The sequence below is a fragment of the Cricetulus griseus genome, chromosome 6 (assembly GCF_003668045.3).
Source record: "Cricetulus griseus strain 17A/GY chromosome 6, alternate assembly CriGri-PICRH-1.0, whole genome shotgun sequence".
In the NCBI taxonomy this organism is placed as follows: domain Eukaryota; kingdom Metazoa; phylum Chordata; class Mammalia; order Rodentia; family Cricetidae; genus Cricetulus; species Cricetulus griseus.
In genome coordinates this window covers 51638097-51652863 of record NC_048599.1, presented here as the reverse complement: position 1 = coordinate 51652863, position 14767 = coordinate 51638097, and the positions used below count along the sequence as shown (strand labels likewise).

The 14767-nt window shown below is 40.5% G+C and overlaps 1 protein-coding gene across 3 annotated transcripts in view; it reads right to left on the bottom strand.

Annotated features, from left to right (window-relative positions):
• Trpm7 (transient receptor potential cation channel subfamily M member 7) overlaps positions 1 to 14411 on the bottom strand; it is a 90032-nt gene extending 75621 nt beyond the window's left edge. For all 3 annotated transcript variants that reach the window (XM_027421918.2, XM_027421919.2, XM_035446933.1), the window contains exon 1: positions 14278 to 14411. In XM_027421918.2, the coding sequence (XP_027277719.1) occupies positions 14278 to 14280 (3 nt within the window). In that variant the 5' untranslated portion in view covers positions 14281 to 14411. The remainder of the gene's footprint in view (positions 1 to 14277) is intronic.
• Positions 14412 to 14767: the final 356 nt, after the last annotated feature.

Sequence of the window (14767 nt, the reverse complement as noted above, 5' to 3'; positions counted from 1 at the left end):
AGACGCTGTTTCAACAACACACAAAGAAAGAAAGAAAGAAAGAAAGAAAGAAAGAAAGAAAGAAAGAAAGAAAGAAAGGAGGGGGAGGGAAATTAAAAACAAAAACAAAAACAAATTACAAAAACAACACTGGCCCAGTGAGATGGCTTTGCAGATAAAGGCATGAACCTGAATCCAATTCCTGAAGCCTAAATATAAGAAGAGAACTGACTCCCCAATCCAGCTTCTGACCTTCACATGTGTGCAGACATACACATACACCAAATAAATAAATGTAAATAATAATAAAGCAAAAACAACAGGAAGGAGAACCAAGGATATGAGGTTAAGTTAGAAGTTATTCTCTAATAGAGTAATTAAAGACTGTAGAACCATAGCTGAGTGTCAGAGCAATTCTTAGCATGTTCAGGACCTGAGTTCAATTCCCAGACAACATAAAAAAAAATTTTAAGTTATATCCTACACACATAAGCACACAAGCATGCATATATGTGCAGACACACTCAGAGACAATACAGAAGAACTTATATTTTTAAAGAAAACCTATACAAGAAATAAAACTAGGAGTGAAGGTCAAACACAATAATGATAAATCTTAATTCATTTCAAACCCACTTCCAATCATTCTGACTTCATTCAAATTCTCCATTTACTAGAAAAAATTCCTTTAAACTCGCTTAGACAAAAATTATACCAGGGCCCTCAACCACCAAAGTCACAGGTGAGGCCCTATGGAACTTAGGGTCTTTTGTCAACATTTCTTACATGACAAAACTCATTTTGCATAGTGCTTCCAGAACCTTCTTAGTCTAACTAAAAATCTGGTTATTTTTATGAAGAATGTGTTTCTCTTCTATCACTCAAAAAAGAAAATATATGAGAAAACTTGTAGTTTCATTACCTTGGCAGTGTTTTTACAATACCTGAAACTTCACTGAATTTTTTTTCTTCTTAGATATACTGCAATTCCTTCCCAAACTCCCACCCATCATCACTCTCAGTCTCTTATCCCACTACTGAGAAAAACTAAAGCAAGCAGAACAAAAGTGCAACAAACTCCTATTAGAACTGACAAGATGGCTCAGAGGGCAAAAGTACTTGCAGCACAAACATAGTAACTTGAGTCCAATTCTTGGAAAAAGGCCAGAGGAAGAGTTTATAACCAGCCTGGGCTACAAAATCAGACCCAGTTTCCCTAAAAACAGACAAAAGAACCCAAGACAAAACAACAAAATTACCTTCCTATTGGATCAATACATTCACTTTTCCTTATATTACAACTATATTCTCACTCAAATCCAACCACTGGCCCCAGATTCTATCTCACTCTAAACCAAGGACATTCTTGACCAATTCTCTATTTTTTTCCTTTTAATTAATTGGCTCACTCCCATCAGGATGCACCATATTATCTCCAGCTCTTTAAAGACAAAAACTTTTCTTGACTCCACTTTTTTCCCTCAAGCTAAACTGCTGCATGTTTCTACCTCTACATGATACTACAAAGGCACTAGAATGTTGGTTTTACGCTCTTTATCACCCCTAACAGTGTCTAGAACCTACTGTATATAGTCAAGTTTTCAAGTTGACTCTCCTTATGTAAGTTTCATTGTTACTGAAACAGGGTCTCCTTATGTAACTCCTGCTTGGCCTGAACTATGAAGACAAGCTGTCCTCAAACTCAAAAGATCCACCTGCCTTCAACTTCAGAATGTTGGGATTTAAGGTATGCACCAATCTCTGAAATATTTGGCAGACCACCAACTGACAGCTTTTTAGATCCCCAGGTTAATTCTCAGACTTTGTTCTCATTTATAAAATAGAATCACTTAATAAAGTCGATCATTACTGACTGTTGTAGCATGGTCCACTCTTCATTTCCTTGTAGATTCATTCTTTTCCCCCAGTTTTTTCTTTTTCTTTTTCTTTACTTTTCTTTTTTTTGGGGGGGGGTTGGGGGGAGGGTGCTAGGGATTGAATTCATGGACATGCCCATATGTTCTACCACTGAGCTATATACCCAGTCCTCTCCAATTGTTTTTCTTTTCCTTCCTTTAAACAAACAAAAAAAGGCAAGCCCCACTATGCAGACCTGGCTGGCCTGAACTCCAGGGCTGGAATATGCTGGTCTCAAACTCAGAGATCTGCCTGCTTGTGCTTCCTAGTACTGGGATTAAAGGGATGTGTCCCCAAATCCAACCTTCCTTCCCAATCTTTTAAAGGCTGCTTTTAAAACGCAGACATTGGGAGCCCAGCAGTGGTAGTGCACACCTTTAATCCCAGTGATCAGAAGGCAGAAGCTGGTGAATTTCTTTGAATTTGAGGTCAATCTGGTCTACAGAGCAACTTCCAGGATAGGTTCCAAAACTACAGCAAAACCCTGCCTCTAAAAAGAAATAAATAAGCCGGGCGTTGGTGTCCCACGCCTTTAATCCCAGCACTCGGGAGGCAGAGGCAGGCGGATCTCTGTGAGTTCGAGGCCAGCCTGGTCTCCAGAGCGAGTGCCAGGATAGGCTCCAAAGCTACACAGAGAAACCCTGTCTTGAATAACCAAAAAATACATACATACATACATACATACATACATACATACATACATAAAAAACAAAAAACAGACATTGAATAACTCACAAATTTCCATTTCTACATTCAATCCCAACACTGAAAAAAATTACAGGCCAGGTGTAATGGTGCACATTTTTGATCCCAGCACTTGGGAGTGAGTTCAAAGAAAGCCTAGTCTACTAGAGAGACCTGTCTCAAAAACAAACAAAAAATTGCCTTTCAATTCAAAACTTCCACTAAACTCTTATGTCACATATCAACTGTCTGGCATTGAGTTCTTTTGATACCTAAAGTGCACCCCAAACTTAAAATTGAACCTTCACACAAACACTCATTCTTCATGCATTTTTGCCTGTATCAGCAAATGGCAAATTAATTCTCTCAATACTGTAGTGACTGAAAGACAGCTCTCATGCAGAGCTTGATGGCTCTCAAGTGCCATCAAGCCCAAGAAGCCAAGCAAAGTTATAAAAGGAAACTATACCTAAAATGCTTCCATCAGATGGCCTGTAGGCAAATGTGGGTGCACTTTCTTGATTAATGATTGATACAGGAGAGCTGAATGCACTGGGGGCAGTGCCAACCCTGGGCAGGTTTGTGTAATAAAGCAGGCTGATCAAGCACAGGATCAAGCCAGTAAGCAGTGTTCCTCAATGACTTCTATCTCAATTCCTCCCTGGAAATTCCTGCTCTGACTTCTCTTGGTGAATGGTGGACTGTGACCAGAGATCTGTAAGCTAAAATAAACCCTTTCCTCCTCAATTTGCTTTGATGATGATGGCTTTTCATAACAGAAACAAAAACTTAACTAGGATAAAATTGGTACTTAGATTATAGGAGGCCGAGGCAGGTGGATCTCTGAGTTCAAGGTCAGTCTGGTCTACAGAGTGAGTTCCAGGAAAGCCAGGGCTATACATAGAAAAGAAACCCTGTCTCAAAAAAAAAAAAAAACCACAACAAATAAATTACCAGAACTTGAAAAAAAATGAAGAAGAGAACAGGATCACTGAGGCAAAATATTCTGGGAAGTGTTTCCTCAGGTTCAGTACATAGAAACTGAAGTCTAGAGGGAACCAAAGCTGTACCTCACATTGGCAACTAAACCTGGTCATGTATAAGAATGAGACCTGGTTCTAAAGGCATGAAAACAGTCAAGGAGAAAAGCTGGGACCTGACACTATAAGAGATCAGGAAAGGCCAATGGTAAAGATGCAGCCTCAAATTGCAACAGAAGGTCTAAAGAGGCCAAGCTGAGGCTTGATACCATGTGGCAGGGTCAGAGTCCCTGAAGAGAGCCCAAGAGAAGCTATTGCTTAAGGTGCAGACTAGTTGCAGTAGAGACTCCAGAATTTTGGTGACACAGGACAATCACCAAGGACAGAAACAGATATGAAATGTAGCTGGCCTGAGCCTATGATACATGCTATGTATGAAGAGATAGAGAAGTGGAGATACTCATGCTCTTTAGAACCAGAAGATCATGAGCCCCAGATGTCTGACACTTAACATTACATCAATGGACTTTGGTTTTGCTTTGATCTGAATGTGCCCCATTCTTCACTCTTGGAATAAGTATTTAACTTGTTTTAGATTTTACAGGAACCCATAGTTATGAAACCTTAGTTATTAATGTTTCATACTGTGATATTATATGAGATCTTGGGAATAAAAAAGAAAGAGTTGTGGTTTAATAGTAATGTAGTAATGTGCCAAGTTGACGAGGGGTCAGTTGTCCTGATCATTCTGTCACCTTGACACAGCTAGAGTTACAGATGAGAGTCCTTAGATCAACCATAGAGCAGATAGATCTAATCCTGCCTTTTGGCTCTTGGAGGAAGAAAAAGAAAATTATTTACTAATGTGTAACTGACTAATAAGAACTGTATGCAATGATAAATATGGTTTATAACAATATGCTATATTTTAAAAGTTGTGAGATACTTTAAGTGTTCTCAAAACAAAAATGATGAATGTGTGACATAACATGTTAATTGGTTTAATTTAGCCATGCCATTGTGAACATACTGTATTATGTATCATAATTGTGCATGACTTTATTTATGAGCTAAATAAATGAATGGGGAAAAAAAAACCAGAAGACATAACAGAATACGATGCCAGAACTAAGAACATTAGTCAATAAATTGAGTTTTCCATGGGGGAAAAAAAAAAAAAAAAAGAACTGTATGCTAGAGCCAGGCGTTGGTGGCGCACGCCTTTAATCCCAGCACTCGGGAGGCAGAGGCAGGTGGATCTCTGTGAGTTCGAGACCAGCCTGGTCTACAAGAGCTAGTTCCAGGACAGGCTCCAAAGCCATACAGAGAAACCCTGCCTCAAAAAACCAAAAGCAAACAAGCAAAACAACCAACAACAACAAACCTGTATGTTTCCACAACAACCAGGACTGTTACACAGAGAAACACTATCTCAAAAAACAAACAAACAAAAAGAACTGTATGCATTATCTAGGTGCAGTGGCATCACCTGTGGTCCCAGAACTTAGAAGGTGGAAGCAGGATGATTGCTGGTTTGAGGTCAGTCTGGGTTGCACATAGTTTCAGTCTAACTGGGTTGCAAGCCAGGCCCAGTTTCAAAACAAAACAAGAAAAGTAGTTGTATCTTCAAGTTATGCAATTTGATGTGACGTGATTATAATTAAACTAATGCATCTATTATCCAAATAGATTTCAAGTCTACAAAGCAAATTTCAAGTATACAAAACATCATTCATTATGTCAATTAGGTTTCCAGATTGTATTCCTCTTGTGACTATAAATTGAAACACTTTAAACACTATTCCTTGATTCTTCCCCAATGTTATAAGTGTGGATCTGGGGTTAAAGGTTCCTGCCTAAGTATATTTAGGTCCTTCTATCTCACAGCAAAGAATTGGACCTGGAACACATGATTAGAAATAGGAATAGAGACAGTTTCAGAAAGGAAAAGCACTCCTGAGAATGGGAGCAGGCTAGTGATCTGAGGGGAAAGCTCCAGAAGTGCTGGGCTGCACAGAGCATATGATCCTTTATTTAGCACCTACCTCTCCCACCTACCCCCACAGGCACTTTTCTTCCATATGTTGCATGAATAGCAGGTGGGAAAGGGCTTCCAGTCTGTATCCTGACTCTACCACCCTACTCCTGGTAACCACTGTACGCTGTACTCTGCTTGTTTTTGACTTTTTAGATTTCATGTGCTTTCAGTCAATAAAAACCCTAATTACAATACATACATTCATATATATGTAACCTTTTGATATATTAATTTTAGTTACCTTAAAACAAAGCGGTAGCTAGACAGTGAAATCAGCAACTTTGCTTATAGCTGATCAGCTATAGAAACTCAGTAATTTTCTTGACAATAGGTAGTAAAAATCCCAAAGGATGGGTGGGCAACTATTAATTAAAGGTTCTGTCTGCTAATCTGACATCATAATTTCAGTCTTAGATTCTCCCAAGTAGCTGGAAGAAGAATATGGGAAGAGGTGAGCTTGCTGAAAACATAAACGGTGACTCTTTTGGCCCCAAGATGGCTGAGGCAACACACAGGGTCTGGAACTGAAGGAGGAACACAAAAGCTTTGGGATGAGTCCATAAATGAAGCAAGCCCCACAAGAGCTGGAATCAGTGAGTACAGAATACAGCACCAGGGTGGGCATCAGGAACTAAGGAGTTTCTTCTTGCCTTTCAAGCAATTTAGCCAGGTTTAAAATGTCACAGTTCTGAGCCAGATACATTCCAACAGTGTTGCTCAAAATAAATCCAAGCAGGCCCTGAATCATAATATGGCTGGAAAGGTGAGAGGGGTATCACACACTCACACACTCACACACACACACACACACACACACACACACACACACACACACACACACACACACACACACACAGAGAATATTAAAAACCACAAAGAAGCTAGAGCAGTTGTTCTCAACTTTCCTAATGCTGCAACCCTTTAATACAGTTCTTCATATTGTGGTGACCCCCCAACCATAAAATTATTTTCATTTCTACTTCATACCTGTGGTTTTGTAATTTTCATATTGTTATGAATTGTAATATAAATATTTTTGGAGGAAGAGGTTTGCCAAAGAGGTTAAAACTCATAGGTTGAGAACCGCTGGGCTAGAGACAGCTTACTAGTTGAAAGTGCATAGCACATGCATTAGTTACTTTCCTGCTGCTGTGATAAAATACCATGAACAGTGGAATTTATTGGGGCTTACAGTTCCAGAGGGATAAGAGTCCATCATGGTGGGAAAGCAGCAGGAACAGGAGGCTGGAGCTACACCCTATACCATAAATATGAAGCAGAGAAAGGACGGGAAGTAGGCTAGACTTTTTCATCTCAAAGCCCACCCCCAATGATACACTTTCTTTAGCAAAACTGTACCGCCTACACTTCCCCAAACAGTAGAGCCAAGTGTGCCTGAGTCTATGGAAACATGTCTCACTCAAAGCAGACGCTTAGCGAGCGGTACATTCTCTTAATAAAGGGACTTTTTTCCTAACAAGACAGCAGATACATCAAATAAATGTACCCACCCACCAATAACCAATGATAATGTTTGGATATATAACAAAAATTAATCTGAAAGGGGGATACCTAAAGAAGTACTGAGGCATTATCTACTAGAAAGCCTGGTTTTTATACCATAGGCAAATGGTGTTAACATGTGGTCTATCCCTTAGTATTTTCACAGTTCTTTATTGATACATACATGTTTCTCAGTCCTTAATACAGGATTTACTCTCAAAGAATCTATTTGGTTTAGTAAACAACTTTTCCAACTACTAAGAATCTTCTCACATAGTTGAAGTCTGTATTTTGTCAGAGTAAAATGAATAAAACTGAGTTACATGCAACCTGTCTACATGTAAGGAGCTTAGCAATAAAGTAAATTCTACTGGGTTTCATGTCACTGGAAAAAAATATGGTATAATAAAAAAGTACAACTGCCGGTGGTTGTGGCGAAACCCTTTAATCCTATCAGCACTCCAGAGGCAGAACAAGTTCCAGAACACCCAGGGCTACACAGAGAAACCAGGTGGGCAGCGTGCACGCGGTGGGGGCGGGGGGGGGGGATTGTAGCACTGATTTTCCTTTTTAAGAACAAATATTTATTTTTATACTTATTATGTACATGTTCCATGTGCTTGCCAATACTCTCATATGTCAAAAGAGGGTATCCGATGCCCTGGAGCTGGAGTTACAGCTAGTTGTCAGCTGCCCAATGTAGGTGCTAGCAACCAAACTTTAATTCTCTGGAAGAGCAGCAAGTGCTCTTCAACTACTAAGAAATCTTTCCAGCTTCCAATCTTACTTTAACAAAACAAAACCAAGCTGGGCAGTGGTGGCGTACACCTTTAGTTTCAGCACTTGGGGAGGCAGAGGCAGGCTGATCTCTGTGAATTCGAGACTAGCCTGTTCTGCAGAGCAAGTTCCAGGACGGCCAGGACTGTTACACAAAGAAACCCTGTCTCTGAAAGAAAAAACAAAACAATAACAACAAAAAAAACTAAAGTTAACTTTAACTCCTTTCATCTGAAAACTCACAAATATACATTTCTTTAAATACCAAGCTCCACTCCCAGGCAAATCAATACCTATTCCACCACTCAGTAACTTGTGAAACTTTAACAAGTAATTGTGCTTCCCTTCTTATGTAATTAATAGAGAAATAAGTGCTTACTTATAGTTTTCTTGAGTGATTAATATGTAACTGGCATACGTAAAACATTCAGAACAACAGACACATCTAAATGCTACTAGCTAATCTACTAGCCAATCATATCAAATTTGTTTCAAGCCTACTATATCTTGTGTTTGTTATTGTAAATCATATTCTTAAAGATTACAAAGATTTGATTCATACCTTAAAAGGTAAGGTGAAGCTCTCTTTCTTATATAAAAAAGTGCTTCTCCAGTCTCCTCCTCATAGTAACAGCTTCTTGGCTACCTTTTCTTCTATCACTTTTGGCACACTACCAAATTGTCAAAAGAAAGTGGGTAACCATACCTGTTAAATTTCACTTTGTGCATACTTTTGCAATAAATAAACTTTGTCAAGGTTGCTAAAATTCTTGATATGGTTTGGCTTAGGAATCTTTTTTCTTTCCATGAGTAAAGGAAAAGGTTAAGGCTTCCAAAACTCTGGAATTTAGATAATTGAGGTATTAGGTTATTAGAGTATTTAAATAATGGTAGGCGAGACAAAAAAAAGGGGGTGGGGCTTCACAGACTTTAATCCTAGTGTAGCTCCTGACGTCAAATAGATAAAAATGACCATCTACTTTTAGAAGTTAATAACCATAGCAGTCTATGACATTAAACTAGGTGGAGCAGCATACAACTATAGTTACAGTTATTCAGGAGCCAGAGATGCCCTATCCCTTAGGCCCAGGAGGTGGAAATCAGCCTGGGCAAAAAGCCAGACCCATTCTTAAAAAGAAAGAGAGAAAAATGATTTTAATCTGATAAAGATACTCAGTGTAACAGCCAAGTCTACCAATGCTGAAGAACTGCTCACCTTCACACATAAAGACTTAATAGGGTCTAAAAATTCTAAATCTTCAGGGAACAAGCATACTAACCAACCATTTTCTAAATATAAAGCAAACTGAACCAAAGAATCAATAAGTCTCTAAAAGTACTAATGCACTTCAAATTAGAATCAGTAACTTTTTAAAATAAACTGAAAGGTTCAATTCTACAATTCAATCATATACACAAACCATCCAAACTAGTCTAATAGCTACAAAATACCATTTAAAGATGACACACTGAGCCAAGTGTAGTGATGTACCCTTTTAATACTAGCAATCTGGAGGTAGAAGCAGGCAGACCTCTGAGTTCAATGCCAGTCTACACAGCAAGATCCAGGCCAAACAGTGTCAGTGAGACCCCATTATTTAAAAAAAAAAAAAAAAAAGTGACACCTGGGGCTGGAGGGATGGCTCAGCAGTAAAGAGCACACACTATAACTCCAGCTTCAGGGAGATCTAACAACTCTGGTCTTTGCAAGCACCTACGCATGTGTACATATACATACAGACAGACAGACACACAAACCCAAAAAATTAAAAACAAGTGACACCTATCTAAGTTTCTACAGTACAGATTCACTGTAAATAGGGAGGGAGTTCAAATGCTCATGATGCTTTTATCCTAAGCTAATCTCAAGTAATCTAGTTTACTTACAGATACCAAATTTAAAACATACTTTTAAAAGAGAAAGAAACAAACACACACAAAACACACATGCAACATACTCAGGGTTGAAAGCTCCCCAAAGAGAAAGAAAAAGAATCAAGACTAAATAATTATCAATGGCAAAAATCATTAAAGGCTACAACTAAAAGTATTATGTGAGTGAGTTAAAGGAAATTTTACAACTAAGGCTAATAACAAATCTACTGGTCAACCTTTTTTTAAAAGTATGGAAGTATGTAATCCAGTGTTCAAATATTGAACAAAAATATAAGGGTATTGGGTCAAAATATCTCTATCTAGAACGTTCCAACTTCAGTTTTGCAAATGTTTACTTTGGTACAATAAATCACTTCAAAACTTTTATTTACCCATCCCCAATACTAGAAATTGAACCAAGGCATCACACATACTAGGTATGTATACTATCTACCAGTGAACTATATATCCAGTTATAAGAATTATTAGCTTAAGTACTGCTTTCAACCACCATACCTGCACATTTTAGGCAATGACCAAATGCAACATGGTTTCACTTCACAGCTGGTCACAAACAACACTTAGAAATACTACTGCACTCAAGTGACCTAATTCTTTAATTTTTAAATATTTTAATCTTTTCTTTCTACCTTTACCCAAGAAGCCATTTCTATGCCTTATAACAGACTCTTATGAGTTGCTCTCAATTTAACACACTAATTCACCATTCATAGTGTCGCCTTCTGTAGACTCCCAACATCTCCAGAAGAACTCAAACTCCACTACATGACCTGTTACCTTCAGAAATATGCTTTCCTACCAGGACTGCCTATCTTGTCATACTCTACTCATTACAAACCATGTCTAGTTTTGTACAATAGTATTAGAAAAGGATGCTCTTCCCTTCTAGAGGTTAGTTCCCTTGCACTAAAATTACCAATTCAGAAATGCATCTATTCCAGGTTAACTCTTATTATTTTTAAAGATTTATTTATTTAGTGAGTGAGTGTGTGTGTGTGTGTGTGTGTGTGTGTGTGTGTGTGTGTGTAAGAGAGCAAGAGAAAGAATGTGCCATGTATGTACAGGTGCCCAAGAGACCAGAAGACCGACCATATTGCATTCCTTGGTGCTTTCTAGAAATGACTAACTACCAGTGGTTATAAGCCACTGGGCATGGGAACTAATACCCATCTCCAGTAGCTCTTAGCCACTGAGCCATCTCTTTGGAGGCTGTCCTGGAACTAGCTCTTGTAGACCAGGCTGGTCTCAAACTCACAGAGATCCACCTGCCTCTGCCTCCGGAGTGCTGGGATGCGCCACCAACGCCCGGCGAACAAGCAGTGTTCTTAACCTCTGAGCTATTTCTCCAGCCCACCACCTCTATTCCTATTCTTTGCCTCTATCATTTTCAAGCCAAATCAAAATAATCCTTTCTCTCCTGGCTGTCCTATCTACATATGTCATAGTAATCCAGGCAATTGTATTAAACTCTTTTATGTTGTGTATATTTATATTGCCCTTCAAGGTTATTATCACTGTGCAAGAAACCATAAGAGACAATAAATGTTTGTTTCATGAAGTAATATATCTACAATTAGACAAGTAGATTATTTAATAAACTAGTACAATGTAAGCTGTTCAAAAGCAGATTTATCTATGGGGCAAGGGATGCATCTCCATGTTGCAGCAATGGTCTAGTTCACTTGAGACTCTGGGATCTAGTCTCATCAATGCAAATAAACAAAATAAAAGAAACTGGAGAAGTGATTCAGCAGTTATAAGCACTTGCTGCTCTCCCAGAGAGGATCCAAGTTGGGTTCCCAGCACCCAAATCAGGTGGCTCACTATGGTCTACAATGCCAACTCCAGGAAATCCAACACCTCTGGCCTCTGTGGGCACTAGCACTCATGTGCACAAACCCACATGAAAACACACACACACACACACACACACACCTACACCTAATTTAAAATAATAAAGTAAATCTTTAAAAAAAAAAAAGAAAGTAGACTTGTCTAGCCTATCTTTGTCACTCCAGTATATCACAGTACTTAGAATACATAACTAAATAAGCAACTGACTATCAAATGAGTAAGAGAAAAACTTCCTGTAGCTGTAACAGATAGTTTTGTTGTAGGGGTTTCTGTGTGTGGGGAGAAGTTGTTTTTATTTTTGAGACAGGGTCTCACTATGTAGCTTGGGCTACCTGCAACAAATAGATATCTACCTGCCTCTGTCTCCAGGAGCACTGGGATTAAAGACATGGACCACCACTCCAGACAGATGAAAATTTTTTGGGGGGTGGGGGGTATCTTGTAACTTTTATGTTGTTATTTAGTCAGGGTTTTGAAACATTTTTATTGTTACAGTGTCAAAGTAGAAACTACTTACCAGAAGTGTTTTAAATAACAATCACAATAAAAATTACACAGCATAGACCCATTATACATGAGTAAATTTTTGGAAGATTAACCTAGATGGTGAGGAAACTAAATTGAATTATTGAACAAAGAACCCACCTATTGGCCAGGTGGTGCAAGCCTCTAATCCCAGCATCTAGGAGGCTGAGTTGAAGGCTAGCCTGTCTACTGACACTCAGGGCTACACAGAGAAACCCTGTCTTCAAAAAACAAAAACAAAAATCCATATTTTAAGTTATCTGAAGGTTTCACTATAATTCAATTGCATATTGCAATGTTAACCATTCAATTCAGTAGAAATCATGAAAAAGAAAGTTAATAAAGGAAGAAAGGAAGGAAGGAAGGAAGGAAGGAAGGAAGGAAGGAAGGAAGGAAAAAAGAAAGAAAATTAAGACTCAATTTAGTCAGGGTGGCCACACCTTTAACCTAAGGACTCCAGAGGCAGAAGCTGTCAAGGCCAGACTTGAACAAGCCAGAGCCAGTTCCAGGATGGCAAGGGGTTACACAGAAAAACCCTGTCCCGAAAAACAAAAACAAAACAAATTACTTTTAACTTAAAATTTTAAATGAGATTGTTCTCTCAACAAGTTTATCCATGTCCAAACAATATTAAGTTCATACTATGCGCCATATACCATATATGGTGAATTACTTACAAAGTAATTTGGAGGGGCGATTTCATGTGTTACTGAAAACATTCTTTAATGCTGAGTTAGTATGCTGAAATTTATGCTGTTTGCCATCTAAAATGAAAAACTAGATATAGCACTGAATAGTCAGTATTTAACGGTTTGCAAGGCACTTCGATTCAACTCGCCCTCCAGTAGTCCTTTAAATCAAAGCCACTTAAGTACTTAAAACGAAGTGATTTAGTGGAGGTAGAGGGATTTGAACTTTCCTTTCAAGAAATAGGAAAAACCAGGGATGGTGACAGACAACTGTAATCCCAGCGCTCAGGAGATCAAGGCAGGTAGATAAAGAACTCACTGGCAGCTTCACGGTTTGAGGTCACCCTGTGGGCTACAGGAGACCCTGTCTCAAAAAAAAGAAAGAAAGAAAGGAAGGAAGGAAGGAAGGAAGGAAGGAAGGAAGGAAGGAAGGAAGGAAGGAAGGAAGGAAGGAAGGAGAGGAAGAGAGAGGGAGGGAGGGAGGGAGAGAGAGAGAGAGAGAGAGAGAGAGAGAGAGAGAGAGAAAGTCTTCTCCGCTGACACATTACAAATGAAGGTGGAAAATGCATTATTTACTCAAAGTTTAACTCAGTACTTCAAAGTAAAACCTTGATTCAAGTTTGGTAAGGTACTTCTGAACCTAGCCCGGCATGGTGGCGCACGCCTTTAATCCCAGCACTCCAGAGGCTGAGGTAAGTGGATCTCTGAGTTTTTAAGGCCAATCTAGTCTATATATGAGTTCCAGGACAGCCAGGGCAACACAGTGATACCTTGTCTCAAAAATAAAGAAAAGGAAGAAAACGAAACCTGTCAGACTTCGCCAAAGGGGAGACCAGTTTGCATAAAGCCTATCAAGTTAAACTACTGACCAGGAATGTCTTCCCTGCTCAGGTCCTTGATCTAAATGGCTTTCTTTGTAAGAAATCTCCAAATCCGGTTCCTGGCCTTAGCAACAACAAAAACTCTACCCAGCGCTGCGACGCACCGACTCCCTCCAGTCTGCACCTTCGCTTCAAACTGTCTGGGACAACAGATGAGGTAGTTCGACGCAGACCTGGCATCGCACGGTCTCAGCCTCCCAGGAACTGTCCCTTCCCCGTCCCTTCACTCTTGCTAAGGAAAACCCCGAGCCACATCACCTTCTGCACCATCAAAACCACTCCAGTTCAGCTTTAAAAAAAAAAATAAGAAAAGAAAAGAGAAGAAAAAAAGAAAGGAAAATGTACCTGTAGAGCGTTCCTGGCACAGCCAACAAGTCACAGCTCGGAACCCGCGCCCTCCCCCTTTCCGTTAACTCGCCAGCCCTCCCTCCTTTTCCGTGTCAACTCGGCGGCTCCTGTGCTAGCGACGGCGCCCCGGAGGGCCGCAGAGCTCCCCGGAGCGCCGCGCAGGCTCCCGCGAGGCCCGCCCGCGCCAGGCCCGGCCGGCTCCGTACCATTCTCCTCACGGGGCGGACTCCGGAAGGGCAGCGGCTCCTCCTCCTCCTCCGCGGCCTGCAGCCATCTATCGGAAAGCGTCTCCGGAGGCGGTGGCACGGGCCACCGAACAAGGACAGCCCCGGGAAACCTTCTCAGAACTAACTCAGCTCCGGCGCTAGCAGCAGAAGTCGAGTCTTTCATAATTGTGCGACCAGCTCCGCCGGGTGACTGGCCACAGGGACGCGCCCGCGCCCGCCTCCGCCGGAGACGGGCCGAGGCAGCCACGTGACGGGCGCGTCGAGTGCGTAGCGCGGAGGGCGCGTCACGTGAAGGGCGCACTTACTGCGGCCCTCCCCCGAAGCCCCGCCCAGCCGCCGGCCCGGAAGGACGGAGCTGCGGCTTTCCCGGATGCTGCCGGCTTCGGCTTCCCCTACCTCAGGCAGTGAGAACTTGTTCCGCTTCCATGACAAGACCCCAGGGTTCGCCAAGAGTAGCTCCCTCAGCAGC